At 37.9% G+C, this 27,125-nt stretch overlaps 7 protein-coding genes across 7 annotated transcripts in view; 3 read left to right on the forward strand and 4 right to left on the reverse strand.

Moving 5' to 3' along the window:
- LOC115626177 (centaurin-gamma-1A) overlaps nucleotides 1-27,125 on the reverse strand; it is an 84,325-nt gene that overhangs the window by 52,854 nt on the left and 4,346 nt on the right. The gene's annotated exons all lie outside the window — the stretch shown is intronic.
- Nucleotides 16,138-17,030, reverse strand: LOC115626009. Its single transcript, XM_030521257.1, has 2 exons — nucleotides 16,825-17,030; nucleotides 16,138-16,770 (listed from the first exon to the last, which is right to left on the reverse strand). The coding sequence occupies exons 1-2, from the start codon at nucleotides 17,028-17,030 to the stop codon at nucleotides 16,218-16,220; spliced, it is 759 nt and encodes a 252-aa protein (XP_030377117.1). The 3' UTR covers nucleotides 16,138-16,217.
- LOC115626178 lies at nucleotides 17,443-18,464 on the reverse strand. Its single transcript, XM_030521455.1, has 2 exons — nucleotides 18,300-18,464; nucleotides 17,443-18,230 (listed from the first exon to the last, which is right to left on the reverse strand). Exons 1-2 carry the CDS (start codon nucleotides 18,448-18,450, stop codon nucleotides 17,485-17,487), a joined length of 897 nt encoding a protein of 298 aa, XP_030377315.1. The 5' UTR covers nucleotides 18,451-18,464; the 3' UTR covers nucleotides 17,443-17,484.
- Nucleotides 18,667-19,742, reverse strand: LOC115626179. The gene is made up of 3 exons (XM_030521456.1): nucleotides 19,587-19,742; nucleotides 19,355-19,520; nucleotides 18,667-19,294 (listed from the first exon to the last, which is right to left on the reverse strand). The coding sequence occupies exons 1-3, from the start codon at nucleotides 19,690-19,692 to the stop codon at nucleotides 18,712-18,714; spliced, it is 855 nt and encodes a 284-aa protein (XP_030377316.1). The 5' UTR covers nucleotides 19,693-19,742; the 3' UTR covers nucleotides 18,667-18,711.
- LOC115626180 lies at nucleotides 21,230-22,166 on the forward strand. Its single transcript, XM_030521457.1, has 2 exons — nucleotides 21,230-21,344; nucleotides 21,416-22,166. Exons 1-2 carry the CDS (start codon nucleotides 21,275-21,277, stop codon nucleotides 22,114-22,116), a joined length of 771 nt encoding a protein of 256 aa, XP_030377317.1. The 5' UTR covers nucleotides 21,230-21,274; the 3' UTR covers nucleotides 22,117-22,166.
- Nucleotides 22,428-23,409, forward strand: LOC115626181. The gene is made up of 2 exons (XM_030521458.1): nucleotides 22,428-22,562; nucleotides 22,627-23,409. Exons 1-2 carry the CDS (start codon nucleotides 22,484-22,486, stop codon nucleotides 23,292-23,294), a joined length of 747 nt encoding a protein of 248 aa, XP_030377318.1. The 5' UTR covers nucleotides 22,428-22,483; the 3' UTR covers nucleotides 23,295-23,409.
- Nucleotides 24,860-25,933, forward strand: LOC115626182. Its single transcript, XM_030521459.1, has 3 exons — nucleotides 24,860-24,983; nucleotides 25,040-25,315; nucleotides 25,674-25,933. The coding sequence occupies exons 1-3, from the start codon at nucleotides 24,942-24,944 to the stop codon at nucleotides 25,902-25,904; spliced, it is 549 nt and encodes a 182-aa protein (XP_030377319.1). The 5' UTR covers nucleotides 24,860-24,941; the 3' UTR covers nucleotides 25,905-25,933.

The raw sequence follows: 27,125 nt of genomic DNA on the forward strand, positions 1-27,125 counted from the left end.
AAAATTAAATTATTAAAAAAAATTAATGAATTAATTAATTAAATTAAATTAGAATATATGTTTATGTTTAGTTTTAACAGCATACATTTACATCACGTACCTATGCGTGTTTATATGCGTGTATGTATGCAGCACAAAGTTGAACCAAAGCAGCAACAACAACAACAGCTGCGGGCAGCGCTGCCGACAGAGGCAGCGCATGAGCAGCGATTTTACTTATGGCTATAACTTTCTTCAGAATTGACCTATCATGATGAAATTTGGCACACGGACACATTAGTACTAACTGGATGTACCTACCAAAATCGATTTTAAAATTCCGAGAATTACGGAAGTTATAAGAAAAAATACGAATAGCGGGGGAGTGGGGGGGTGCATCGAAAAAAAACTCAAACTCGTACTTTCTCGGTCTTAGGAGAATATGGAAACCAAGTTTGGTTATTCTAGCTCTTATACTTTCTGAGATCCTTGCGTTCATACGGACAGACGGACAGACGGACAGACGGACAGACGGACGGACGGACAAGGCTATATCGACTCGGCTTCTCATCCTGATCAAGAATATATATACTTTGTGGGGTCTGCCACGCCTCCTTCTGTGTGTTACATACATGCGCACAAAACTAGTATAGCCTTTCACCCTTTGGGTACAGGCTATAAAAATAAATAATCGGGTAGAATCGAAAAGGAGGAACAGTCAATGTCCTTTGGCGGAAATGCATTATATTTATTATATTATTTATTTTATATATTAGGCATCATAGACGCTTCGTCCTCAAGACAGATCCTGCTCTCTGCATCGATTGAAAATAAGTTCGTTTTCAGAGCATCGATTCGTTTGTTAGATCGTTGAAGTCCTGGTATTCGAGAAGGTGCTCCATTATTTTTTGATACATTCGCCTATAAATAACTTCTTTTTTTTTTTGAGGACAATCCTAGTCTCTAGAATCTTCTATTCCATTATTGAAAAGTTCTGCCAACTCCGACCTTGTCAGCGTAAGAATTTTATGGCTAATTTATGATTCAATTCTATTGACTTGTGACTACGCGAACGTAAAACAGGGAATTTAAGAACTCTTACGAAATAAAAACCTTAGGTACAATGTAAGTCAGTCCAAGCGAGACCTCCATAGGATATATCGGCAGTTGCCAAAAGCGCTATAGAGAAGCGTCAGCAAAACAACCATATAATTAAGAAAATAGTTGTATTAAGAGAATAAAATATATTCACAGCAAAAACTATGAAGCTAGACAATATACAACTATAATTCTCTGTTTTGTGCAGCATAACTCAATAAAGGAGAGGGTCTCTATTAATTGAATTATATGTTATTAAATATTTTTGTAATTTATTTTATTTTAGGCTTTTTTATTATTTATCTTTTTCTAGTTTAAGTTCTCTATTAATACTCATTTAACACGCGTTTTTTCAGTATTAATATAATATCGATTAATCTAACCTTATGTGTTCTCTTTAACACGTTCTTAACTTTAAGTTGGACCTATATTCTAATATATTGTTGAATTAATTAAATTAAAAAAATAAATAAGTAAAAGATCCCAAAAAAGTGTTTAATACAGTGTCAAAGCAGATTTTTTTAAACGATTTATTCACTAAATAAAAGTTAAAAGAGTAATGTTACGAGAATATTCTTTGCAACCAGACCTAAACATGTCCTTACACACTTGATAGAACAGTTTTGTTAATAATAAAGGGCATTTTCTATCTATCTATCTATTAGGCAACCAGAAGTATATTTTATTTTCTACCAAGTAACAATTATTCTATCTTCAATCCCATTTGTTGCGCTCATTTGCTGCAGACCATTACAATTTTTGATATGCTCAATCGTAAAAGATGCGTCACAGGTCATCAAATCGATCAACGACAGAGTGGAGACAGCTGTGCTGAGCATTACGGAATTACAAAGAAACTAATTCAAAGCAAGACGAGCGAGCCGAGAGATGGCCCTAAATCACACGAAGGTGTGACAAAAGCCCACTCATTTAAGCTAATTTGTCCGACGTCAGAATTGACGCAAAATTCTTCTACAATGAATGTGTGGCAGTTGTTGTTATCCTTGTCGAAGGCATTCAAGGCACAACACAACTTTGCCAAACAAACCACGCCGACCCACTTTTCAAATGCGCACAACACAATGGAGGAGAGGAGGCTGCCACAACAGGACATGGAGGAGTTTTTCATATAAAAACATGTACTCGTCGTAACTGCAACATTTTTGCCATCAATGTAGAGCAAAACTCATTTAGTAGCTGCTGTTGCTGCTCCTGCTGCTCCTGCTGACTGACTCGAGCTGCCGTTGGTATCCTTTTTGTTTAGCAAAACGGGAACGAGCCTACATTCTGCCTTCAGACTTTGTCAACATGTCTCTCGTCTCATCTCATCTGTGCTCTGGCAGCAGATACTTATAAATGATGCGCAAACATGCTGCACATGCAATTTTTCCACAACAACGAGGATGAGGACGACAGCATTTCATCAAAGTAGGTTTACGCTTTTCGCAAGAACTAAAAATCTGTACATTGTTACTCGGTCTTGATAGATGGCCGCAAGACGATGAAAGAGGATGAAAACTATGGAAGAAGCAGGATTGCGAGGCACATCCAAAGAGTTATTACAATGTGCGAGTGTGTGTGCAGGTGTTGCCGCTCTGCCGCTTGTTAGTTCATTGTCCGGCCCAAAAACTCGTAAAAGGAAATCCCCTTAGCCAGCAGTACAAGCCACCACGTTGACAGGCGACTAATTACTTGCGAAAGCAAAACTAAAAGGATTTCTGCCAAGGATCAACAGTCCACAAAATATATATTGGCAAACAAAAAAACAACAAAAACAAAAAAGGGCAATGGCATATGCCACACCACGTGCGTTATTTGGGAATTTCCCGCATCGGAACAAGTCAATGGTTGCTAGCTTGTCCGTCCGGCAGGTAAACCAACCGTACGGGTCGTACATTCCGCACTCACAGTCTGTCAATGTCACTTGGGAATCGAGGCAAGTCCAGACCGATAAATTCGCAATGCGCAAAAAAAAACATGACACAATATGGAAAGATGGCCGAAACTTGCAATCCAAATCATTTACGGTCTGGACGGGAATTAGACACCCGCCTAAGGGAAGTTTGTGAATAGTATTCATAGATTAAGGGTTATGGTATGAGGTTTATTCTGTTGTGGCTCCAAGGTAAATTAAAATAAGAGTAATAATGATGTTTTAAACAAAGAATAAAGAAATATTAAAATATAACAAATAAGGATAACATTTCCGTCTAAGGGAAGTTTGTGGGTAGTATTCATAGATTAAAGGTTATGGTATGAGGTTAATTTTTTGTAGCTCGACGGTCTATTAATTAGAATAACAATGATATTTTAAACACAGAATAAAGAAATATTAAAATATAACAAATAAGGATAACTTATAATTAGAAATGTATTTAATATTATACATCTAATCTATCATTATTACACAATATGTATTTTTTAAAGCATTAATATCGGTATAAATATTTAATGACTAGCGAACTAATTCCTAAAGTAACCTAAAACTTGTAAAGCTAGGATAGAGATTGCAAAAAAAAAAATAAAATAAATAGTTTTGCTGTTCTCTTCTTTAGCTAACAGTTCTGGAATTGTGAATAATTTTCTATTGGTTTTTAATTATTAAATGCAATAAGTGCAGTGTATTTTAGTTAAAGTTTTTAAAGTTATTTAAATTTTCAAATTACTTAAGCATTTTAATTTTTTATTCACTTCGGTTCAGCAACCGTGATGTTTTCAGAATCGGGAAGCATCATGCAAGCCCGCTTTTTAAAAGTCTTCTGTGCATTGCTTTTCTGTTTCTTAGGTCTCTATTTTCCTTTCCTTCAAAGTCATAATTTAAAGAAGTTCTCTGTCAACTCGGCTATTAATTATTCTAATTTAATGCACAGATTAGTCTTTTTAAAAGAGAAAATTTATAAAGACAAAAACAGAGCCAACTACGGACTTTTTCGGATGATAGTTTTAAGTCCTTTTAAAAATGTAGTAATCCATATTTCAACGATTTTTGGTAAACTTATGAATCCGTAATGACACCACCGTTGTCCAAATATATCAATATTCAAATATAATAACGTTTTTGTAGTTTTTTCAAAACTTTTAACTTTTAAAAATAGATGTCAAACAATAGTTAAAGCATTCATTATTATTATTTTAATTAAATTTTGAGTTCAATTTATATTTTTTACCAATTGCTCGTACATTTAGACTCGTTTTGTGTGTGAAGCAGAAAACTTGCCAAATGCCAAAATTTCTCACTGCACACAAGAATGAATGACAAAATGACGAAATGACAGTTTCAAATGTAATTTTTTCCCCTCACAACCATATAGCATCAGGCTACTTCCTCGAGGTGAACAAAACAAAAATAAACCTAAATAGTTAATCCGGTCGCTGCACAAATTTGCGAAAACCGCCTGAAGCGCAAAAGGAAGCAAACCAAGCAATTGCCAGGACACAGCGGCTGGAAGGATGTTTGCGGGAACAAGCCTGTGAATTTGTCAAAGAGTTGTGCAAACATGGGGCGGTGAAGAAGAAGAAGCAGAAGGAGGAAGAATAACGAGAAACAGCAATTGCAGCAACAAATCGAATGCAATCAAAATTAAAGCGCTTTAGCTGTGACAACACAGCCCAACAACAAACAATTGAAAGCAAAACGAAGTAGGCCGGCACAATCCTTTGCAATCCTTTACTTCAAGCAAAAGGATTTGCACAAAAGGCCGGCACATATGGCGTCCTGTTGCCGACAATTTAAGCGAATTACGAGCATGCCTGCTTCTCCTATTGATTTAGGTTACGAAACAGTGCGACACAAGCAGCCGAAAATCGACAGAAACGGGATCAGGAGCAGAAGCAAGGAAGCGAGGAAGACGACAGCAGTGACTCCTGCTGTGTGCTTCATAAAAAACCTACAAGCAGACTTGGAAAAAAATATATACAAGACGAGGCAGCAACACACAAACAAAAACAAAAATACGACACTCAAAGCGTTTAACTTTGGCTTAAGTGTTTGCGAGGACGTGGCAAGGCGTTCGATCCTTCAGTCGTACCCCTTTACCTGACATGCAGCGTCGGGACGTTGCATATCCTTCCGGTGGCTGCGGTGGCGACCAAAAAACTCACGCAGTCCAAATTCCCTCCAAGTGTCATCGACACTTGTGCGGCTGCTTAAGGGTTGCCCCAGCCAGCCTGCCAGTCATTCACTCAGCAACAGGACCTACTGAGGTGTGTGTGTAGGCCTGAATGTGTCGCTTAAGTGCTAATAATTGTGCCGACACACAGTTGGCGGTCGGCTCGATTTAGTTTAGGGCTTAACCGATTCGGGACTGCCTGCAGCCACAAATTCGAAGCACAAACAAACGCCAGACAGGAACTTGGATTTTGCATTTCAAGATCCTGCGGAGAAAGAGAGAGGAGGAGAGCGAAACAGCGGGGCAGGGCGTAGAAAATTTTCAAAACTCCACCCAACCAATTCCAACGTAACTGAGATAAGGCCTGAGGCTGCCAAATACAATAAATTGCTGCTCTATGATCTTAATTTGCGGTTATCGCATCGCCGTTATTTATACTTTAATGAGAAGCTTGAAGAAAATTTTATAAATATAGGGTCCAGTTTTATGGCAAAATAGGCAAAACCTTTTCCAGCGTTAGCCTTTTCTCCGATCAACACTTGGTTTTTGATGATTTTAATAACATTTAGAAGTGAAAGTGATTTAAGCACCAGTCTTTAAAATTGAGAAAGTTGAATTACTTCGATGAAGATGAACATTCAAATATTGCTAGAACCCATTCGAAACAAATTAAAATATTATCTAAACAAAATTGTACATTTGTTGATATATTATTGAGAGATTAACTTTTTTTAAAGAGCTGACACATTTCTGAATTGTGAGAAAATTGAAATACTCTGATGAAGATGAACATTAAAATATTGCTAAAACCAATCCGTCAAAATTATTATTATTATTATTAAATTAAAATCATTATTATCATTTCAATATTATCAACTACTTGTATTTTTAAGCGCTGACACATTTTTGGAATGGTAAATATTTTTAATAATTAATTCATAATTTCATTAACATTTGCCATTATATTATTTTTTAGTTGATTAGAGACTTATGCGTTACGACTCTCTGGATATATTGTTTTCTTCTTTTCGCATTAAACTAGTAAATCCCCTTTACCATCAGGACCTGTACCTTGGCATTATCTATTATCTGCTTCGATCATTACCTTACCTTTCGATCATTACCTTTGTAGATAATCTGTCGACACAACTAGTATGGAGTTTGCAGGTGATTCTTAACCCTCAACCCTGTGCCTTTTAGAAACTACAGAAACAATAGTTGTCTTAGGCAGATATTACAATAATGCTTAGATAAGTAATCTCTTTAGTAGAGGAATGCAAAGGCCTTTTATTCAGACATACATCAGGCATTTCTATTTTCAATCAATCCTCCTAAATTTTAAAGACAGCAAGAGAGAGTGAGATGCAAATCTGCTGTGAAATGCAAATATTTCTAAAATTTCGCTGACAATAGAGCTAATGGAATGAAATTACTTTTCATTTCGCACATAAGATTTCATTAATGAGTTCTCGGCCATGATTAATGGTTTCTACCAACTCCAAAGTGTGAACTCTGCGGTAGTAAGTTCAATCCATTGACCAGCAATGTGACACATCCTCGCTAATGAATCTCACCCGATTTTGCACATTTTTCTCATCAAAGAAGTTGGGCATGCTGCCAAAAATCCTGTGGTTACAACATGTTATCCCATACCGCTATTTCATTCAGCTCAACTGAAGCGATAGGATGTGCATTACTTGCAGAAAATATCATTAGTGGTATTTTCCATGCACACACACACGGTAGGAACACATGGGTATGATTAATGACTCGACGCATAGGTGAGTGCAAGGACATGCGCGCCTGCGTGTTACACTCAAGTGCAACAAGCGCTCCGCTGAACCGTTACAAATAAATCATAGCGAGCAGTCAATGCGGAATCATTTTTTGTTCTTCTCTCGATTCCTCAAACCGCAAATTGATTGAATTTTGATGACATCAGAGACGATGAGGACGAAAAGACAGACTCTTTTTTGTGCTGGTTACAGTTTTTTCTGTTCTTTATCAATGTGCTCTCATCTAAGAAATTGCTTTCATATAATTGGTGTCTATCCATCCACCTCAATCCATTTTGTTTTTGTGACTACTCTTTGATTTATTTCAAAAGTGCGTGCTCAATTGTTCAAGAGATCGATTACTGTAACTGTTGTTGGCTTCCATCAGATCAGATCTGAGGAGCGCAACAAACCTTCTTGAGACACAAAGGCTACTTAGGCGCAAGTTCAGAAAATAACCTTTGTACGAATGAAGGCAAAACTGTTTCGTCTTATTTTACAGTTATTTTATCTGATTAATATCGTTTACTCAAAACAACCGCAATATCTGTTGTCAAGTTGGAAAGTAGATCGCTAGCTCTGTTATTGTTGTTTTATTTATATGATCGATATAATGAGATATATATATATCTTTCAAATCTTAGCCGCTAGGCTAGGACGAGGATTGGATCAGAGTCTTCGAAAGATACCCGTACTTGTTCGTTGGTGTAGCTCTGTCAAAAGTTGCTTTTCAAAGAACTCTTCTATGTAGAGTTCTGTGGCCAACCAGTAGTGCTGAATACATTCCCACAATGCTCCTTTCATAAAGGATTATTCTTATTCTCCTCTCTATGAAAAGTCCAGCAACCGATGTTTTTGTTTTGAGCTACTTATGTTTTTCATTTATATATGGAATCTCCTACGGCGTAGATGAGTTTTAAACTCTTGGATAACCACAATGTCATTTGCGATACTGATGGGAAGAACATTCTAACATTTAACCATTTAAGCATCTAGGAATGGAGCAGGTTAGTCGCTCTCTAGATTGAAAACGTTCTTAGTCTAAAGAATAATCTTGTAGTTAAACAATATAATGCATTGGTATGTATGGTAGTTATACAAATATTTGAAAATTAAAAACAATTCAGCGTTTTAGAATTTGGAAAAAGACTTTCTAAAAAAAGACTAATTATATAAATAGATCAGCGATTTCCAGTAAAATGTTGTCAACAAAAATGAAAATGTTTTCCAGAAAGCATGTTCAATTCGAAAAAACATAAAAGCTAAACTTCTTCTAGGTATTGAGGAGCGGTGTTAACAAAAAAAAAAAACTTTAATTACACATAATTATTCATGCGGAACTGACAGTTGATGAGACGAGACGTTTAGGCCTTGGAGTTGCCGGATTAGAGGCGAGACACAGCCTCAGACTGAGACTGAGACACCGTCAGCGTCAGCGTCTCCAGCGTGTGATGTTTGCTGGGGTGTTACAAATCCAGGATTAGAAATACATATGTATGTACGAGCATGTAGATCGAAGCCAGACTACAGACAGCGAGGGGGGTTAATAACAGACACAGTGTGATTTTATTTTTTTCAAAAGAGACGATGTTGTTTTTTTTTTGGCTTGTCTGGGCTTGCAGCTTGAGTAACCGCAAGAAAATAGATGAGAAAAAAACATAACAATATGTACAAGGAAGGACAATGCGTCGCAGCATACAACAGCATCCTTATGAGATTAAAAATGCAAATCAGTTTAAGGAAACAGCAGGAAAATATGACGAGGATGACGCTCAGAAAAATTGTAATTGTTGTCTGCTTGCTGTCCGGCTGTCCGTCGATCTGACTGCCAGTCTTCTCTCTGGGGTTTGTCTGAGCGCGTGTTCGCCCAAAACATGACAGCTTCATGTCCTTGCACAGGAACACAGCTGCGCATGCCTCAAGTAGGACGCATGCGACTTGGCGGTTTTTCACTTGGTTTTGAGAAAATGTGTACTTTTACTTTGATTTTCATTAACATTTTTTAGGAAACAATTCAGGTAGATTGTCTTCATTTTTTTTTTTGCAGCCGCTCGCATGATTTGACATAATTTTGATGAATGATTGGAGTGATGTTTTTGTAACTGTTTGGCTTGACTTCATTTTTAGGAGGTAAGACTACTTGTATAGCGGGAGAATTGAAACTAAAAATATTTTTATGAAATAATACTTGGATCAATTGATTCGAGTTAACAATCAATTTTAGTCTCCAATTTCAACTGGATTTATAAAAATATTCTTGGCTTCATCTTTGCGCGTTTGTTTCTGAGTAGGCGCCCATCATAACAGAAGCCTAATTGAAATAATTCTAAGGGTATCAGGATTAAGAAAAGATAATAAATTTATAAAAAAAAATAAAATTATTCCAGCCAATAGAGTTAAAAATAGGCCTTTTGTCTTACATTTATTATAGTAGTCATGGCTTGATCTTTGAAAATTATTAAAGACATTTTGCAGGCTGATTTTTAATAATTTTTATCGAAAACAATGAGGCAAAGAAAAAGAAAGACGATGTAAGAAAAGATGTAAGACAATTTTTGCAAAAATTATAAAAAGTTGTTCTTATGTAAAACTTAAATTTCATCCAAGACTAAAATAACCTCTTGAGTTTTATTTTCGACAAAAGCTATATACCTTGAAGAACAAGTCTAGAAAATAGGAATATAATTGCACGCTTTAATTTATTCAACAAACTACTTCTAGTGTTTGTCTAATAAGGATATACTCGTTTGTAAGTGCAGAAAGACTTCGCTAGTTCGATCTGATTCTTTCAATGCCTTTTATCATGCCATTGAGTCTAGGATTAAAAAAAAACCCAATGTGTCAGTCATAAAATCTTGAGACAAATGCAACTAATTAAACATGGAATTAAACAAAATGTCCAAACAATTGGGCACAATTGTAGCATCCTCTGTGAATAAATCCTGCATCACCTCAACAATCTTAGACAATGGCTGCAAAGGGTTAAAGGTGTAAACATTTGACACAAATGTCACATCAAATCGCGCGCTGAGATTCGTAAGATGTGCATCTGCCTGCAGCCCCTTCACCTTTCCGGTGGTTGGTGGCAAAGGATAAAACAGGACACGAAACACGTTCTTGTCATGTAAATAGGCCCTTCATTCTCCATGCCCGATGTGGCCATTGTAAATACAAACCACACATATATACTATATATACTCGGCTGCTACACTTTTCCAAAACTGACTCCTTTGAGTCCAACTGCAAGTGTCGCTTCAATTCTGACAGCTGTCAAAAGGCTAATAAGTCATATTCAATATTTGTCCCTGAGCCCAAGGCAAAGGATTAATCGATGCTTGATTGATTACTATTGATAGTTCGAAACTGAGGGCAATTGGACAGAACCATGTGGGTTCGCTGCCAGCATTGTGGGCTTGATTATCCTTTCACGAAACGGTAAATGAAATTAAATTTCAATTTTAATTCATCACCACTAGTTAAGTATGCAGGCTCACGTTCAATATTGAAATATTTATACTGTAAGTCAAAATGCTTCCCAGATGAGAGAACTGTCTTTGAACTCTAGATGACATTTTAGCTATTCGCACCGTTTTACCCTTTGGGTGCATGCTATCCAACTTGTAACTAACTTTGTGAGAGATAGACATGTCTAAAAGCCAAATTAGACTCCTGAATTCTAAGCAGTCAGAAGGAATAAGACGAAATTCCTAGACCGAATTTCCTTAACTTAATGGTTGTATTGGAATAATTTAAGTTGAGTTAATTTTTTTAAGAGCCTTTATAACTATAACTAATGTTAATTTAGCTTGAAAATAATGTCCAGAAAATGGTTATCGCTTTCGGTTATCGAGCTAGAAACCCGCTAGAAAATTGCCTAAAATACCGCTATAAAAATCACCTAAATGGTTAGAAAGTACAAAGCTAGAGAACAGGTAGAAAAGCCACTGAAAATACGCCAGAAAATGTCTGGAAAACCCACGAAAAAATAAACAGAAACACCCATAAAAATGGCTAGAACACCGCTATAATTAGCTTTAGAAGAAGCCAAATCAACAAGCTGATTTTTGTTGACATTTTTAGTTTCAATTTCGCCAGCTGGTCTACTTGCTGTTCATTTATGTGCGCCTCTTACAGTGGTTTGGTTTGGTTTCGTCACAGAAAAGGTTGCCTATCCAGCATTCACAACTCTCACTTAAATTCAATAATCCCTGTGGAGCTTTAATCTGACGAATAAAAGCCATCTATGGCCAAAGCTAAGCTACCTTATGGTAAATTCTTTAAAATACTTCACGAGCTTTGCAAGATTGTAAAACCGGCAATCATATGTTCGCTTTCCCAGCTAAGTGAACGCTCCAATTGGTTGGGAATTTATCAATTAGCCGGCAATAATTGATCGATTGCACATCAAAGTTGATGGAGAGGTGTGGGGAATTACTTTGTGGCGTGTCAGGCTAAAAAACTGGGATAAGCCAGGTGTGCAAGTGCTATGAGATAGACTAGAAGCGAAGCCATGAAGTTAAAATATAAAATCAGCAAGTACAAGACTGCAGCGCTTCCGTAAGACAAGCCTTGCGTGATGAAGGACCAAGGAAAAAAAAAGAAATTGTAATCCTGTTACGCTAAACTTTCTACTCTCTATCCCGGCGGTGCGAGCCAAATGCGCAATTTTCAGCTTGACTTGGCACATGAAACAAATTTGTGAAATAAAAAACAGCCAGACAGCAGCAACATGGGCAACATGTCAACCTTAATTGAAAAAATACGTAGCATCCTTTAGCTTGGCAGTTGTTGTTGTTGTGCAAATGCCGTTGCTGCGGATACGAATCGGCGGCTGTTCATTTACAGGACAACGCACCTATTCAGGTGCGATTTGGGAAATTACGCTGCTCAGTTACAAGCAGAGAAGCAGACAAGGAGGCTGGAGCCAGCACGGACCAGAAGACAATGTCGAGCAATCTGCGTTTTGAATTTTTTTCATTCTTGACTTAATGCGCACAAAGAGTTGCAATGCGAACATTTGAGCTACTACGTTTCAAATTAAAACTCATTTAAGGCACAATGAACGATGGGAAAAACAACAACAACAACAACAGCCACAGCATCCTTAAATAAATAAAGGATACATGCCGTCCTGCGCCCTCCAAATTCAATTTCGTCTTATCTCCTTGCTCACATGTTCACATGTTGGCATTTTTTGCCATATTTCTGATTTATTTCAGCCAGCCGCATTATTCTTTTGGCCTCCTTTAATGAATCTTAATTTTGCGTGTTATACGAGCACAATCCCGCGCCCAGACTGGCGCTGTCATAAATTTTAAATTATCTGCAACCCTTGCCAGCTCGTCCTCCGTTATCTGCCGAGTGCTCTCATTGAAAGCATATGAAATTTTAATACGGAAAACTGTGTATAGTTTAAGTGAAAGTGTCAAAAGGAATGCCAGACTCGGCTCCCTTTCAAAGCAACTTCAAAGGACGCTCACAAATATTGACGTTCGTTGCCGTCTGCCGCCTGCTGCCTGCCTGCCAAATGAAATGTAAAGTGGGCTAAAAGTTTTCAATTAGCCGCTGAAGTGGTAAGAAAAGCGAGCCTGAAAATGAAGCCCAAGACACACACGCTCCGCACTGCAATATAGTGGTGGCCAGCCAACAGGTCCTGTGTGCTTAGGTGGGTAACAAAAATGAAACCTTTTAACCTATTCTGGATTCTATATCCCTGCTGGTGGAAAGCTATGACGCAAACTAATGGGATAATACTTATCACAGTCTACAGTATCCAATATCAGAGATTACAAAACTTAATTTGTAATCAGATTATTAAAGTGTAGATACTTGTATTAATTTTTAACAAGAGCAAGAGCAATAAAGCCAAAAGCAGTAGATGAGGAACGGCGGAAAAAATATAAAATACACTCTTGCTGCCTAGGGATTAGGAGAGTCTGTCTACATACTAAGTAATATACTAAGCCATATTTAAAATCAATCTGTTATTACTTGAAAGTTAATTTCAATGAATTACTTGTAGTTAAGTGGAATCGCATTCAATTGCTAAACAATATTCTAATATACATATTTGGCTTTTGTAATATATTGATTCTTTTCTAAAAATATTAGCCCATCTTTTTAAATTTATTAGTAATCCTAATGCTGAAGCTAATAATAATATATTTTATATGCGCGGCTTATGAAGGGTTTCAACATTTAGTCGTAAAGGAAAAACAAAAAAAAAGACTAGTTATAAACTGCTAAGCTGGTTATAATTCGGAAATAAACAGTTCCTAGAATTCATAATTTTTAGAAAATCTTTAGAAGAGAATGTTAAAGCTAATCTATTGACTAAAATGAAAATAAATAAATAAACAAATGCTATTTATTATAGAGCCTAGCTCTAAGATGCTTCAAAAGCTCAAATTTTATGAAATTAACTGAAACAAAATGATTATTCGGAAATATTTCAAGCAAGTGCTGGTTTATAGAAACTCTTAAAGAAGAAATAAGCTAATCAATTTATTATAATGAGAACTTTACAAGACTGTTTTAAAGAAAAGACCTCTACGAAGATTTTGTAAAACAAAAAGTAGCGCCAATTCCTTATCAACGTGGGGTACAGACCGTATGGTCCGTGCCTGCAGAAAATCTAAGAATCGAGGCTAATCAAACTGGGCCAAACAGGCGCCCTGGGTATGGAATACAGAACAAACAAACCCGAGATAGACGAGGCAACTTTGAAAGCGAAAGTTGTTCAGAGAAACAAATGCAACCGCATGAGAGAAGACAAAATGATTTTACGACTTTTTTCAAAAATTGCATTGTACATACTCGTATGAAGCAATGGAAAAGAAACTTGTCGGACCCTACGTCCGCAAAAGGAATAAAAAGAGTGCACTGCAAGGACATGGAAAACTGAAGCCCCGTTAGAGAACGGGCAGAACTTAAAAGAGAATTTTTGAATGCACTGCCAGGCAACGCAAACAATGGCCAGGCTGTCCGGTAGGTCATAAAACTTCGAGTTAAACAATGCCACACCGCAGGATAGCTCAGATGTACTGAGCACGTACTCATACATAAAAGGACACACGAAATGCGGCTGTTGCTGCGGCTATTTCATTATTTGCGTTATGACAATTTTAAGTCAGAGTCCTGCAAGGTGTGCAGAAGATGCCACATAAATTGCAAATGAAATGAGCCAAAACCAATTCCTCAATGCCATGAATGGAGAGAGCCGACAGGAACGAAGTATTTGTGAAAGGATCAGATATTCTCTTTTTGTATATATATTTTTGTTTGTCTTCTTCAGTTAGAAAGTGTTCACTTTATACTTATTTGCACTAATTAACAACAAATGATGACATTAATCGGCAAACTCCAAGTTGAAGATGACAAAAAAGAAAAAAAAATGTAGCTGCAGCTTAACAAAAAACATCTGCTTGCTCCAAAACAAAGGCTGGCGAGTTTTTAACGGGTGTTAGAGTTCTAAACACACACACACACACAAACAACTATTCGAAAAGCAAAACCACTCGCACAGGTCTCGCACAGATTGATTTGAACTAAGGCTTCGGCTTCGACTGCGGCTGCAAAGTGTTGGCCCGGCAAAGGCAAAGGACCACCCGTTGAATGCATGCTGTGCGAGGGCTCGTGCGACGCTTGAACTCTGCCAGGACACAAAGCCAGTTAGGAACGAGCGAGCCAGAGAATTGAGATGTCCTGCTGGCGCTGCGCGGCAATCCGATTAAGGATTTTCTTCTCCTAAATATTTTTTCTGCTTTTTCTCTCTATGCGCTTATATAATACGACCATAATTTATGGTAAAAACGATTAGAGCACGGAAACCCCATACACGCAAAATAAATCGAAAGCAATGACATACCTTTAAAGAGCGGCTTTAGAGTTGATTGAAATGTTTCAGAGCTTACCTGTAAGAAGGAAAAATGTAGAGAAATATTAAAGCATTGCTGATACAACTTTCTATTGCACTTTATAAAACTTTAGAAATTGTAGATGCTTTCAGAAATATGTGTGAATTCCTGTAGCATTGCAGATATTACCAACGGAGCGCTCATCAATTATCTATAACTTTACATATTTTTTTGAAAGCCTCAATTTAGAAGTTTATTTTACTTATTTATTTATTTTTTCATCGACAAACAAAGCTGTCGAAGTAAACAAAAAAAAAATCAATTCAATAGAAACCATAAACTAAATAAAACTAAAGAATAAACAAGTCTATATAAATTAACAAAAATATCTAATAATGAAGTCGACTCGGTAGGGGAATTTTATTTGCCGTGATTCACAGCAGAGAGTGGTCAGAAAAAGAAATGGAGATGAAGAAATAGCAATAAAAAACGAAGAAGTATGATTACATCATTAAAAATACTAATTTGTAGACTTCACCACCATCTGAAAAATCATATATCTATATTTAAAATCGGATTCGGCTGCCATTAGGTTGTATAAGGAATTTCTACTGCTAATGAAAATTTAATAAAAATTGGTTCAACCTCACTTGAACAGCATGGTAGAATTTTTGAGAGCTTTCTAATAAACTAATTGCTTAAATGTGCAATTTATTTGCTTCTAGCCATTAATTCTAAACTAATTGTTTAAATGTGCAATTTACCTGCTTCTAGCCGTTAATTCAAAGCTATTGTTCCATTCTCAATGTAACAAGATTGCGACATTAGTCAGTCCTTCGCAACCCCCCTGGATAAACGTATGTCTTCTTAACTGAAACTCAGTCGTGGTTCTTCTTTTCTTTACGTTAGTCGTGGCCTCACATGGCCTTATCTTTTTGATATAGCTCATCACTGATCTGTCAGTCCCCAAACACTACACCAACACTAATAAACCATTATTCTTCTCAGACGTTTGTACAGATGGTTTACTCTTAACACAATCTATACATTTCAATTTATTTGTACTACGTATCATAAATATTTTATAAAATTCCGTTTTTAACCAAATTTTTCAAACAAGCAGCTGCGTTTTTAAATTGAGTTCGATATTGTTTAAAATTTAAAATAAATTTCGCAATCTGATATCGACCACACATTCAATATTATGATGCATTATTTCGCCTTAAAATGAAACTAAGTTGCATTTGTTAAGGTTTTTCTGTTGATCATATGCACATATAATTATTATAAATAATTATTGCAATTAAATCAGTTCAATACTTTAATCTTTTAAGATGGATTTATTGTTCTATAGCAAAATTTTATGAATGCACTTGTATACATTTAGAATTAGTTTAAATTTAACAAATTGCCTCCACAGGCAAAATACCCTCGGCGAGACCCAAAATAACAGCCGTAATCTCGTACCAGGCCACATTTGCCAACACCTCATTCAATGGGGGCACAATTAAATCCTCCATGAATTGAGAAATCTCATCGGGATTATCGTTAATCAAGAGCTCCAGAAATTCCTTGATCAAATCATTAACCACCTTTGAGTAGACACGACTGCCCATAATGCCTGTTGTCTGCGACCTCGCCTCCTCCAACTCCCACACAACTTTCCAGCTCTTCACATACACACCATTGGTCGCCGATGTGGGTCGTATAATAAAGCTGCCATAGGCTCGCAAATTAATGAGTTCCAAGTCAAAGACGCCATCGCCCCACAAGGACAAATCAAGACCCAATAGATGTGCCAATATGTTCAGTTTGTAATTGGAGCTGCTTAGCTTAAGGTGCGGCAATACAACATCGAACTTGATGGTGTGGAAAATATTATTCCACTCCAATTTGGAGAACTCGAAGCCATCCAGTCCAGCAATGCTGAGGTCGGTAAAGTTGCCCTTGAAACTAAGAGAACAATAGTTGTGAAGAATGGAATGATGGAGTGCGTCAATTCCTTACTTAAAGCCACCGGCTTGATTATCCACAGCCTTATAGGGAACCTCAAGAGGCGCCAGGGGAGGTATACCGCGATCCGGATAACCGCATCTCATTTGCAAACGCAGAAACTCGGTCACCTCCCGCAATGTGTCATCGAAAGCAGTGGCGGAGGTCAAAGGGCAGCTGAGCAGGCCACAAAGCGCTATTGTTAGGATGGTAGTACGCATTTTGCCAATTAAGCGGAAACTAATGCCATTATATTTGAGTCAGACAGCTAAGACCAGAAAACTGGTGGCATTTCGGTAGATAACTATAGCGATTATTGGTTCAAGTGCTGACGATAAGATTGGATTACTTGTAGAACAGGTGTGTGTTGGCCAATGATAAGCATGGTTGACCAAAAAACTACTCCCTCTCCTAAAAGTATGCAAAATGTAGAATTCTTTTCAACCGAACTTATGCTCGTACTAGTTACTCTACAAAAAGCTGAGAAACATTTAATATACTAGTCAGCTAGTCACTACTGGGAGCTAGTTCTAGATTCTATTGTACATCAAGTTCAGAAACATTTAGTCAGCTAATTTTCATCGCAGACAACTAATCCCCGATCCTAGTTCACGCAATAATTGTACTAGCCAATAAAAATTTGGGACAATACTTTATTTAACCGCAGCATAAAACTTAAGCCCAGGGATCGCTAGGATCGCAATCGACAACAATTGGATCATCCTCATTCTCGCCATCGCTGCTCGACGTGATCAAATCAACAAGGGTCCAGAAGTCCTTGCCCTTCAGCATCTTATTCACACGTGGCACAATCGTGTTCTCAATATTATCGGAGATAGCCTGCTGATTATCGTTGAGGCCATGGACCACAGCATTCTCCAGTTGACGGTTGATGGCCGCATTGATCTTGCCATTGCCCATGAAACCAGTAATATCGGACTTGACATCTTCCACCGTTATGGTCGTCTTCAACGAGGTGATCTTGGCTGAGCCCCACAACACGGGCAGTTTGTACTTCAAGGTGCCGGCCACACGGAAGTTAATCAGATCGAAGAGTAGTGATCCAGCGCCCTCGTACTCCACCGATAATCCCAGCTGGCGCATGGCATCGATCAGAGTATCAGTATCATACTTCTGGGCCGTGGTATCAATGTTAGCGAAGAGGAAATCGAAGGTAATCTTCGAGGTGAAGATGTTCAGCTTGAATTTCTTGATCTTGAAATCATCGAGGCCGGCAATCTTCAAACGGAAGACGTGGTTAATGGTCTCCACAATGCCGCGCTCCAAATTCAGATCAGCCTCGTTAATACGCAGAGGGGCTAGTGGGGGAATACCATACTGGGGCCAGCCGCAGGGCATTTGCTTCTGCATCTTGCGAATGGCGCGACGTAGCTGCCACGAAATGATGAACTGGGGAGCAACTGTGCGCGCGATTAAGAGAAGGCGAGTTAAGCAAAAGACTTCCTAGGCATTTTGTACTGGGGGCTTACCTTCAACTGGACTATCGGCGGGCTCGTCAAACAAGACAATATCGCCATTCTTGTCGGCATATTTAGCCAGAAGCTGCTCGATTTTTGAGCTGGGCACAGTGCCGGCGGCACAAACTGCAATGGCGCAGGCCAAAACTATGAAAAAACGCATGTCGATTTACTCTAGTAAGTCAACTTTCCTACTGAATATGATGGCCAGACCGCCGGCCTCTTTTATAGGCTGGGACATGTACGGCTTATCAAACAAATACAGAAAAAGCGACGATAATACGAGAAGGCATGCCCACCTGTGACGGTGGTTTCTACTATCAAATATTCAAGATGGACACCACCGATAGCAGACTATATACTTCCAAAATGGGGCTAATTAAAGCGAAAAATAGGATTATTTTTATTATTGACACTCTTTCTTTTAATGATGCTCCACAGCTAGCCAAGGCGCTGGGGTGGGCTTACAGGTTCTGGACGAATTGGCCAGCAAACTGAACAAGTACCAGACCTTATGACCCTTCAACTTTTCATTGACAAGGGGTACAAAAATAGACTCAATCTTCTCGCTTATTTCCTTCTGGCGTCCATTTATGAAGGCAGGCACTTCATACTCAATCATATCGTTAATCATCTCATTGATGCTGCCATTACCCAAGATGCCACCAATGCTGGACTTGACGCCGCCCAAGGCCACCACACATTCGAATTTATAGATTTTGATGGAACCGAAAATGAATGGCATCTTATACTTGAACTGTCCCTGAATGGACAGATTCTCCAGGGTGAAGGCCAGCGGTCCAGTGCCCTCATAGCGCACGCTCAAACCCAATTCGCGCATCAGATCGACGAAGGTGTCGGTGTTCAGCACATGAGAGGTGGCCTTTAGCTCCTTGAAATTGAAATGGAACTGCACCTTTTTGCTGAAAGTGTAGCTGACTTTCATCTTCTTGATCTCCATTTCGTCCAAACCATCCAGACGGAAACGCAGAAATTGCAGCAGAGAGCTGCAGTAAGGAGTGATTTAGATATGGATGCTGGCTCGGATTAGATTCGTGTCTACTCACTCGACCACAGATTTTGCCAAATTGATTTCAAACTCAGCATTTGTGTAGGGCGCCAATGGCGGTATGCCATATTCGGGCCAGCCGCAAGGCATTTGAGCCATCATATTCTTCATGGCCTTCTTAGCCTGCGAATTTAGAATCAAGCCCTGCGCATCCGGCTTCACAGCTGCGGGAAAACATACAATTCTTCAACTCTCTCTCACTCTCTCTGACTCTCTCAACAGAAACTTACGATTTCGCTCCACCAAACGATTCCATTCAGCCTCGCTTAGAAGCTCCACATCGTAGGCCACCGCGCAGGCCAAAAGCGCGACAAATACACAAACTATAGCCCTCATTTTTATTATTTATTTTTCCAGCTCAACCAACCTTCAACAGCTGTATAATGTTCCAATGTTGTGAGCCCTTTTTATAGTCAGATCCAAGTACGGGAACTATATATAATTCTAAGCTGGCACATTGAAGTGCCTTTTGAAGTTTAATCTCTGCATTGTTTGTCAATGTCAATGCATTGACCAATGGTCTTAACCTATGGTCAAATGTATGTAATTAGAAAGCCAAGTTAATAGGCGATAAGCAGCAGAAGCAACGTAATTGCCTCATCGATATTTATGAAGGAGGAAGATCAGAAGTGCAAAACACTTATGTAGCCTAAGTGGCTGCCACTGTTTATTGCTTTACTGACTTTTATTGGTCTAATCTTGACCATATAATCGCGATTACTGCCATGATTTATACAAGAATATATGACTTATCATTGCGAAACATTTAAAGGTGTGCGACGCATTTGCCTATGTTGGTCAGCTGGGATTGTTGGCCTACGTCAAAGTTTTTGCAGGTGTCTCAACAATCTATATTTAGTTTTTTTTCACCTTTTGGGCTTAACAACATTTTTATTGTCATTGTCTATTGAAGGAATCGACGATTGTCAAACAAAGACCCAAATGCTGGAGTTGTTTTCTATTTCAGCAGGGGCCTCGAAATGGGTTGTAAAAAATTATACTGATTGTGATTAGGCTTAGGGTTTAGAAATCAAACACCATGCTAACTTAATACCAATAAGGTTTTTGCAGAAGTGGCATAGAATTGTTGGCGATTTCAATTGAAGGAACATTAGGTTTATTTTAATTTTCTGTTGAAGGAATCGATGATTGTTTTCTTTTTCAGCAAGGGCCTCGAAATGGGTTGTGGAAGATTATACAGATTAAGATTATGGCTGAGAAATTACACAAACAAGCTTAATACCAAAGAGGTTTTGTAGAAGAATTGTTAAAGGTTTCAATTGAAAGAACATTAAATATATGGCCTAAGTACTGGTAGAATTTCTTCAAAATTCATCAGTAAATCAATGATATTTTGGAACAAAGGACTACGCAGTTCAATTTTGTATCACATTTTCTTCATATATTAGAAAATATAAGTATCAGTTCATAAATCATGCCACTACTTTTTTTGAAGTACTCTGGGCCAACCACATCATAAATAACAAGAAAATTTGTTGTCAACCAGAAGTGGCATGATTTGTTCTATCAAATATATACCCTCGAGGAAGCACACCTGTCTGTCTCGGCCAAAAACAAAAAAAAAGAGCAGCCGTTAGCCACTTTTGTACACCTGGTGTTTTTTTGGCAACGCAAATCTTATTCGATGGGGGTCGTTTGTCCTCAAGTGGTGGCCAAAAACTTTCAATCAAGACAAGAAATATTCCAAATTAAAAAATTATTTTCATTCAATAATATGGCAATAATACTACAGATAAGACAGGCAGTCAGTAACTATAGCCAATGGATTGGTCTTATCAGCATTAGAAGCACCTGCATGAAGTGGCGCGTCTATAAAAGGCCGTGGACTAGCCAACCCATTGAGTAGTATAAAAAGTGTTGGTACTACGAGCAGTCAGCTAATATCAAAATTGTTAAAATGAAAATCGCTTTGGCACTCTTGGCACTTGTGGCCGCCGCAAATGCCGCCGCTGTAGGCGAGCCCATCGGTAAGTGCATCTTGAAACCCCTTAACGCTGTGAATTAGAATTGTAAAAGAGCCTTTCTTAACATATAACAGGCGAGCTGTCCCTCTCCAGCACTGTAGTGGAGGCCATTGAGGGCATTCAGCAGCAAATGCCGTGTGGTTTTCCCGGCATGGGAATCCCACCACTGGCCCCATTGAAAATAGATCACTGGAACTTGGACATCGACACACCCGCCTTGAAGTTGAAGGGCAGCGTTGACCATTTCCGTCTAAATGGTCTGAATGAGTTCGACATCGATGAGATGAAGATAAATGCCATTACCAGCAAAGTGACCTACAAGTTCAGCTTCTCGAATGTCAATGTGGACACCAAGTACGATATTGAGTTGCTGATGAAGAAATACGGTTTCACCATTAACATGGTCGGTGCCGGCCACGCCAAATTCGCCCTTAAAGACATGGTTATTTGGGGCACAATGAAGTACTCCTTCGGTCTGCTTAGCGGCAAGCTACGCCTCAAGTCAATGGAGGTCCGCACCCACTTGGGTGAAGTGGATTCCGAAATTGAGGGCATGCTGGGTGATGGTGCCGTCAACGAGAAAATGAACGCCTATTTGGCTGAGGCTGTTGAGACGGCCATCAATGAGAATGAGGACTTGATTGCCGAGACCATTGAGTCGGTTGCCCTGCCCGTTGTCAACAGCGCTTTGGAGGATGTGAATATTATGGATGCCGTTGGTAGTGGTGGCGAGGGTGGCGAGAAGGAGGCCTGCATTCCCCCAGAGCTGGACTAGAAAACGATTACTAAAAAGCGTTAAATAAATATCATATACTTAACCATAAAGGTCATTTCTTTTTCTCTGAAAATGCTCTTATATTTGGATCGAAAGCTTTACCAATATTACAGTTGCGTTCAGACATTTAGAGCCACTCGCCTAGTGTTATTCTTAAGCACCACTTATCAGTAGCCACTATAGAAGGCTACTGTTAATCGCATATACATACAACAGCAATTATACAATACTTTGCAAAGTTTTGGTATTTATCATCGAAAATATGTAGATTACGATTAAGGCAGAAACTATATAATAGCGTTAGTCTTCATAGGGAAAGGTTTAGTATAACCTAGAGTCTTTAGTGGAAACAACGTGTGCTACCAAAATGAAGTTCCTGGGACTAACTCTTTTAATTATTGGCTTTGCCGGCTGTCAGAGCGCAGAAGTGGCACAGGCTCTGGAAGGTAAATAAACTATAGATCTTAACTCTAAGTTGGAAATGGACTTTAATGATTTGTTTGCTTACAGCACAGAGCCGTTCTATCTCCAGCATGATTGTGGACACACTGGAGGCCATGAAAATTCAAATGGAGGAGGGCTGGCCACAATATGGCATACCTCCAATGGCCCCACTTGTCCTCAATCACAAGGAACTCAATTTCGATAGTGCCAATGGAGAATTCGACAACATTGTGATTCAGGGCTTGAACGAGTTCGAGATTGTTAGCCTGAAGACCAGTCCACTGCTGAGTCGCATGACTTTCGAGTTTAACTTCGCCAGCCTAAATGTGACGACCAACTACAAGGCCGATATAGGCAGCAGTTCTCGCATGCAGCGCAATGGTGGAGCGTTTTTGGCTCTCGAGGATTTAAATATTGACGGGCAAATCAAGTATTCGCTGGGCGTTATTTCCGGTAATGTCAAAATTAAGGACATTAAGATTCTCATCAAGGTTGGTAACGTGGTTTCCAATATTGAGAATCTGTCCAAATATCGCATATTGAATCGCAAATTGAACGAAGTTGTTGAGGAGTTCATCACCCTAACCATCAATGACAATACCGACTTTGTGGCGGAATGGATTGATACCACTGCGACCCCAGTGATGAACGATTTGATTGGTGACAAATCTCTGGCCGATATATTAGGCATAATCAACGGCGGCGGAAGTGGAGGTAGCAGCAATAACGCCTGAGTTCACTCGATTGTAATAAAAAATGGTATATATATTTAAATATAGCAGCTTATCGCGCTGAAATTTATTGCATGTTTTATAAGCACCACCAACGATAGTCCATAATGCAAATACAATAGCCGTAAAAACCGATTATCTAATCGTTAAGATTAGCGTTCATTCTTTAATTACGTTTTGTTTTTACTAAAGAGGTTTATGGTGTTGTTGCCGCACGTTTTTGTGCGTTATTAGTGGTTGGTGTCTTGACTATAGCATTCTAGTTATGGAAATACTTAGATAAGAGAACTTTTGGCGAAGCAATTAAATATTGTTGCTTTTTCCTGTTTTTTTTTTTAAATTGTATATTTAAAGGTATTCGTTTAATTTTTGTTACTTATTTATGTACTTTATTTATATTCTTCAAATGCAGTTCAATGCAAAATTTTGTTGCATACTTATAGAGCCACATACATACATTCGTGGTGAGTTTGCAAATTGTGGTGGATTCAACTTTGAAACGGATTGTTATTGTGAAGTAACGCAAAATGTAAGGTATACTTTTAGGAAAATGTTATTTCGCATTTCTTTCAACTTAACATATATATACCTACATATGATCATTTAAATGTTCAAATTTGTGGAGGAAAAGCGACAGAGTGGCTTCGTTTCAATAAAGAGCAAGATATTATACCATTTAAAAGCTTAGAAAGGTTTCTCCAAGGCGAAACGAAAAACACTTATAATTTACTGTATACTTAAGGTTAGGCATAAATGTAACATGAAAATGTATGATAATGGTCTATAGAGAACACTCCAAACCCTTTTAAAGAAATACTTTCTAACTAACAGATTTAACAATTAACGAGCGAATAAGTTGAGGACTGTGATGGACAACCTTCATGGAAAAATATCGATGTATGTATTTAATGAAGTAAAAATACTTATAATAAAAACATTATTTTTTGAAATATGTTTTATTTTTAAATATAAACAGCGATCCAAACCCAGTTAAAGAAATACTTCAACTTATTTTTAACATTTAACTACCGAATAAGAAGATGCATGTATGTACTAAAATAAAAATACTTTTGATATAAATATATTATCTAATAAATTTATTATTTTAAAATATCATTTACAAAAATTGTTATCAAAAACTTTATAGGTTGCCCCACTACACTAAAAAATAATTTCAAGTTCTGGCTTGGCCATCTCTAATTATGGCCATCTCTAATCTCAGCATAACATGTGCTTTAAGGCTACAAGGTGCGACGCAATAATAAATGCAAAAAATAAATTGAAATATTTTAAATAATTTCATTTGAAATATTTCACATACACATACATATATTCTCTAATGTATGCGGGTATATACCTATCCATATATGTACTATCACCCAACCACCAAAATGTCTCGCCAGTAGTAAGGCGAGCAAATACTTATCAGCATAAAAATATACATTTTATTCAAAAGATTTATTAATTCGCTGAAACCTTCGGAGGGACTGATAAGCTTGGCTCAGAGGGAACATCAGATCAGTTCTGAAACAAACTTATTCTAAATATTTTCAAAGTTTAGTACAAAACTGGCAACTGTTGAGGGCACACGCAAGTATAAACTATTTTTAAGCCCACATTAACCTGAAAAACGAAAGCAAAAAAGTGAGAATGCAACGCAACTATTTGTGTGCTTTGTTATTGTTAATTCAGGTAAGCATGTGCATGTTTATTTATGCGTCTGAGGCATTTCAACTTTCCAAATAAAGTGCCTGGCAAGCCTTGCGGCACCGACCCCCAAGACATCCACCGCAACAGATGAGGCACGTGAGCGTCTGGCCCTGGAGGCACGTGCCGAGACCGAAAGATTACTGAATACGCTCTTTCGCTCACAAATCGATTACTTCAGTCGAGTGAAAACAAAGCTGGGGCCTCAGACAAAACGAGCTCGGGATATAGATGCCTACATAGCGCGTTTGAATGAGGCGATTGCTGTCAAGGATATCGCCCAGAAGGATCAAATGTGGCTGAACATATTCCAGGAGGTGCGTTAGCTTTTTGATTCTTTTTTTAAACTCTTATTATAAATTGAGAATCAGCCTCCAATACAGCGATTTACAAAATTTCGGAGCACAAATTTGTAGATACTTTGAGCCACAAAATATTTAAATATCGAAACATACATTTACGCCTCAATTTCTTCTAAGAACCGGAAAAATTAGATATATAACTCACTCTTATTAGTGGGATTGTTTATCCCACTTCTTTACCAATTTCTTAATTTAAAAACAATTTAATCAGTGAATGATTCTATAAAGGAATAGGCTATTATTCTAATTCCAGTTTTATAAATACTTTTTTTCAAATACTAATTATAGTCTTTCTTTTTCTTTTCCCAAATAGTTCAATAAATCTCCGCTGCTTCTGAACAAAAAGTCGGAAACTGACCTCAGCAATGACGAGTTTGCGAATTTGCTTCTGGACAGTAATCTTCAGGAAATAACTTCCAAATTCCTAACCGATCTGGGGGACTACTTTGTAAAAATGGCCAGAGCCAGTACAAATGCTGTGGAAGTGGCCATCAGTGAATATATGAAAAATAAGCGAGAGGCCTTGTTCAACTTTATTAAATAAATTCCAGTGACATGAAAACCATTTCCTTACATGCCAGCTTTTTACATTAGAAATGCGGGTATATAAACACTTGTTTTTGAGGAATGTATAGAAATGTGTAGGTGCTTAGAGTGTTGCTCTTGAGCCATCAAATCGTACGCCCAATCAAAACTATCACAGATATTGTAGAGCTTATAATCGTGGATATTCTATTTTTCGTACAAATTAATTAAGATCAGTTTTTATTGAGCTATCAAATTAACAGGCTAATCATATATTTATATGTTTTAACTTCAATTTGAAAATGTTTATTTATTTGTAGCACAAATTAGTTTAAAAGTGCTACTTTTTACGTGTGTCTTTCATTCACAAGACGGCTTGTCGATTAACGCGTTCATTTGCCTCACACAATCGAAGCTGATCTTTAATCAAATTAGTCTTGCTTTCACATAACTGTATCAGGGGCTGATCAATCAGTCAATATATTTAAATAAGTGAGCGTTAGCGGAAATCGTATGCATTCTTTACTTAGCAGCTATTCATCACACTCCACATATTTGGGCAACTAAGCGCAGGCAATTCCTTATATGTCCGTCCATTGTGAATCATCGCAGCTGAATTTGGTCACATTAATCACTTAATTGTTAATTAACAAAAGTTTTGCGCAACTGTGCCGCAAATCATCGCGAAATATTTTAAAACGCAATGCTTGGCTTTTGCATTTGTTGTTCTTAGTCGCACATAAACGTTTTCTCCTCTTTTTATTTTTATTCCCAACAATTTTATGCAATTTCAACAAAAATAGCTCAGCAAAGTGCAGCTACGAAAATTGCAGAGTGCCAAAGTATTTTTATGCAATTTTTTGTTAAAAATAAAACCAGCGACAGAGTGCGAGTTGGAGACGACAGCGACGGACACGCATGCCTGCAACTTGTCCGGCGTGCGGTTGCCGCTCAAGTGATGTACAGTGGTTAGAATGTGTGTGTTTAAGCAATTTAATTATATTAATCTATAATGAAAATATGTTGCGAAAGATTTTGTGAGCCCAGTCTCTTAAAATCCGGTGTTTATATCGTTTAAGAAACTGCAATAGATATAGAAGATCAGCATTCCGAACTCTCCATCTGAGCGCAAATATCAAATACTCTCTAGAAGCTAGTGTCGCAAAACCTGGCTTCTAAGCCCTAGAAATGCTAAGGTTAAGTGGTTTTTTTTTTAATTTTGAAATGGTAGAACTGAATT

Source organism: Scaptodrosophila lebanonensis, unplaced genomic scaffold, assembly GCF_003285725.1.
Source record: "Scaptodrosophila lebanonensis strain 11010-0011.00,11010-0021.00 unplaced genomic scaffold, SlebRS2 tig00000080-arrow-pilon, whole genome shotgun sequence".
Lineage (NCBI taxonomy): Eukaryota > Metazoa > Arthropoda > Insecta > Diptera > Drosophilidae > Scaptodrosophila > Scaptodrosophila lebanonensis.

Bases quoted from the DNA above. Each gene is read 5' to 3' on its own strand.
- LOC115626178 (XM_030521455.1), bottom strand. From the start codon at position 18,450: ATGCGTTTTTTCATAGTTTTGGCCTGCGCCATTGCAGTTTGTGCCGCC. The intron at 18,231-18,299 runs GTAAGCCCCCAG...TCGCGCGCACAG, and splicing joins CGCCGATAGTCCAGTTGAAG to TTGCTCCCCAGTTCATCATT.
- LOC115626009 (XM_030521257.1), bottom strand. From the start codon at position 17,030: ATGCGTACTACCATCCTAACAATAGCGCTTTGTGGCCTGCTCAGCTGC. The intron at 16,771-16,824 runs GTAAGGAATTGA...TTGTTCTCTTAG, and splicing joins AATCAAGCCGGTGGCTTTAA to TTTCAAGGGCAACTTTACCG.
- LOC115626182 (XM_030521459.1), top strand. From the start codon at position 24,942: ATGCAACGCAACTATTTGTGTGCTTTGTTATTGTTAATTCAG. The intron at 24,984-25,039 runs GTAAGCATGTGC...TTCCAAATAAAG, and splicing joins CTTTGTTATTGTTAATTCAG to TGCCTGGCAAGCCTTGCGGC. The intron at 25,316-25,673 runs GTGCGTTAGCTT...TTTCCCAAATAG, and splicing joins GGCTGAACATATTCCAGGAG to TTCAATAAATCTCCGCTGCT.
- LOC115626180 (XM_030521457.1), top strand. From the start codon at position 21,275: ATGAAAATCGCTTTGGCACTCTTGGCACTTGTGGCCGCCGCAAATGCC. The intron at 21,345-21,415 runs GTAAGTGCATCT...AACATATAACAG, and splicing joins CGCTGTAGGCGAGCCCATCG to GCGAGCTGTCCCTCTCCAGC.
- LOC115626181 (XM_030521458.1), top strand. From the start codon at position 22,484: ATGAAGTTCCTGGGACTAACTCTTTTAATTATTGGCTTTGCCGGCTGT. The intron at 22,563-22,626 runs GTAAATAAACTA...GTTTGCTTACAG, and splicing joins AGTGGCACAGGCTCTGGAAG to CACAGAGCCGTTCTATCTCC.
- LOC115626179 (XM_030521456.1), bottom strand. From the start codon at position 19,692: ATGAGGGCTATAGTTTGTGTATTTGTCGCGCTTTTGGCCTGCGCGGTG. The intron at 19,521-19,586 runs GTAAGTTTCTGT...GTTTTCCCGCAG, and splicing joins TCGTTTGGTGGAGCGAAATC to CTGTGAAGCCGGATGCGCAG. The intron at 19,295-19,354 runs GTGAGTAGACAC...TCCTTACTGCAG, and splicing joins TTGGCAAAATCTGTGGTCGA to CTCTCTGCTGCAATTTCTGC.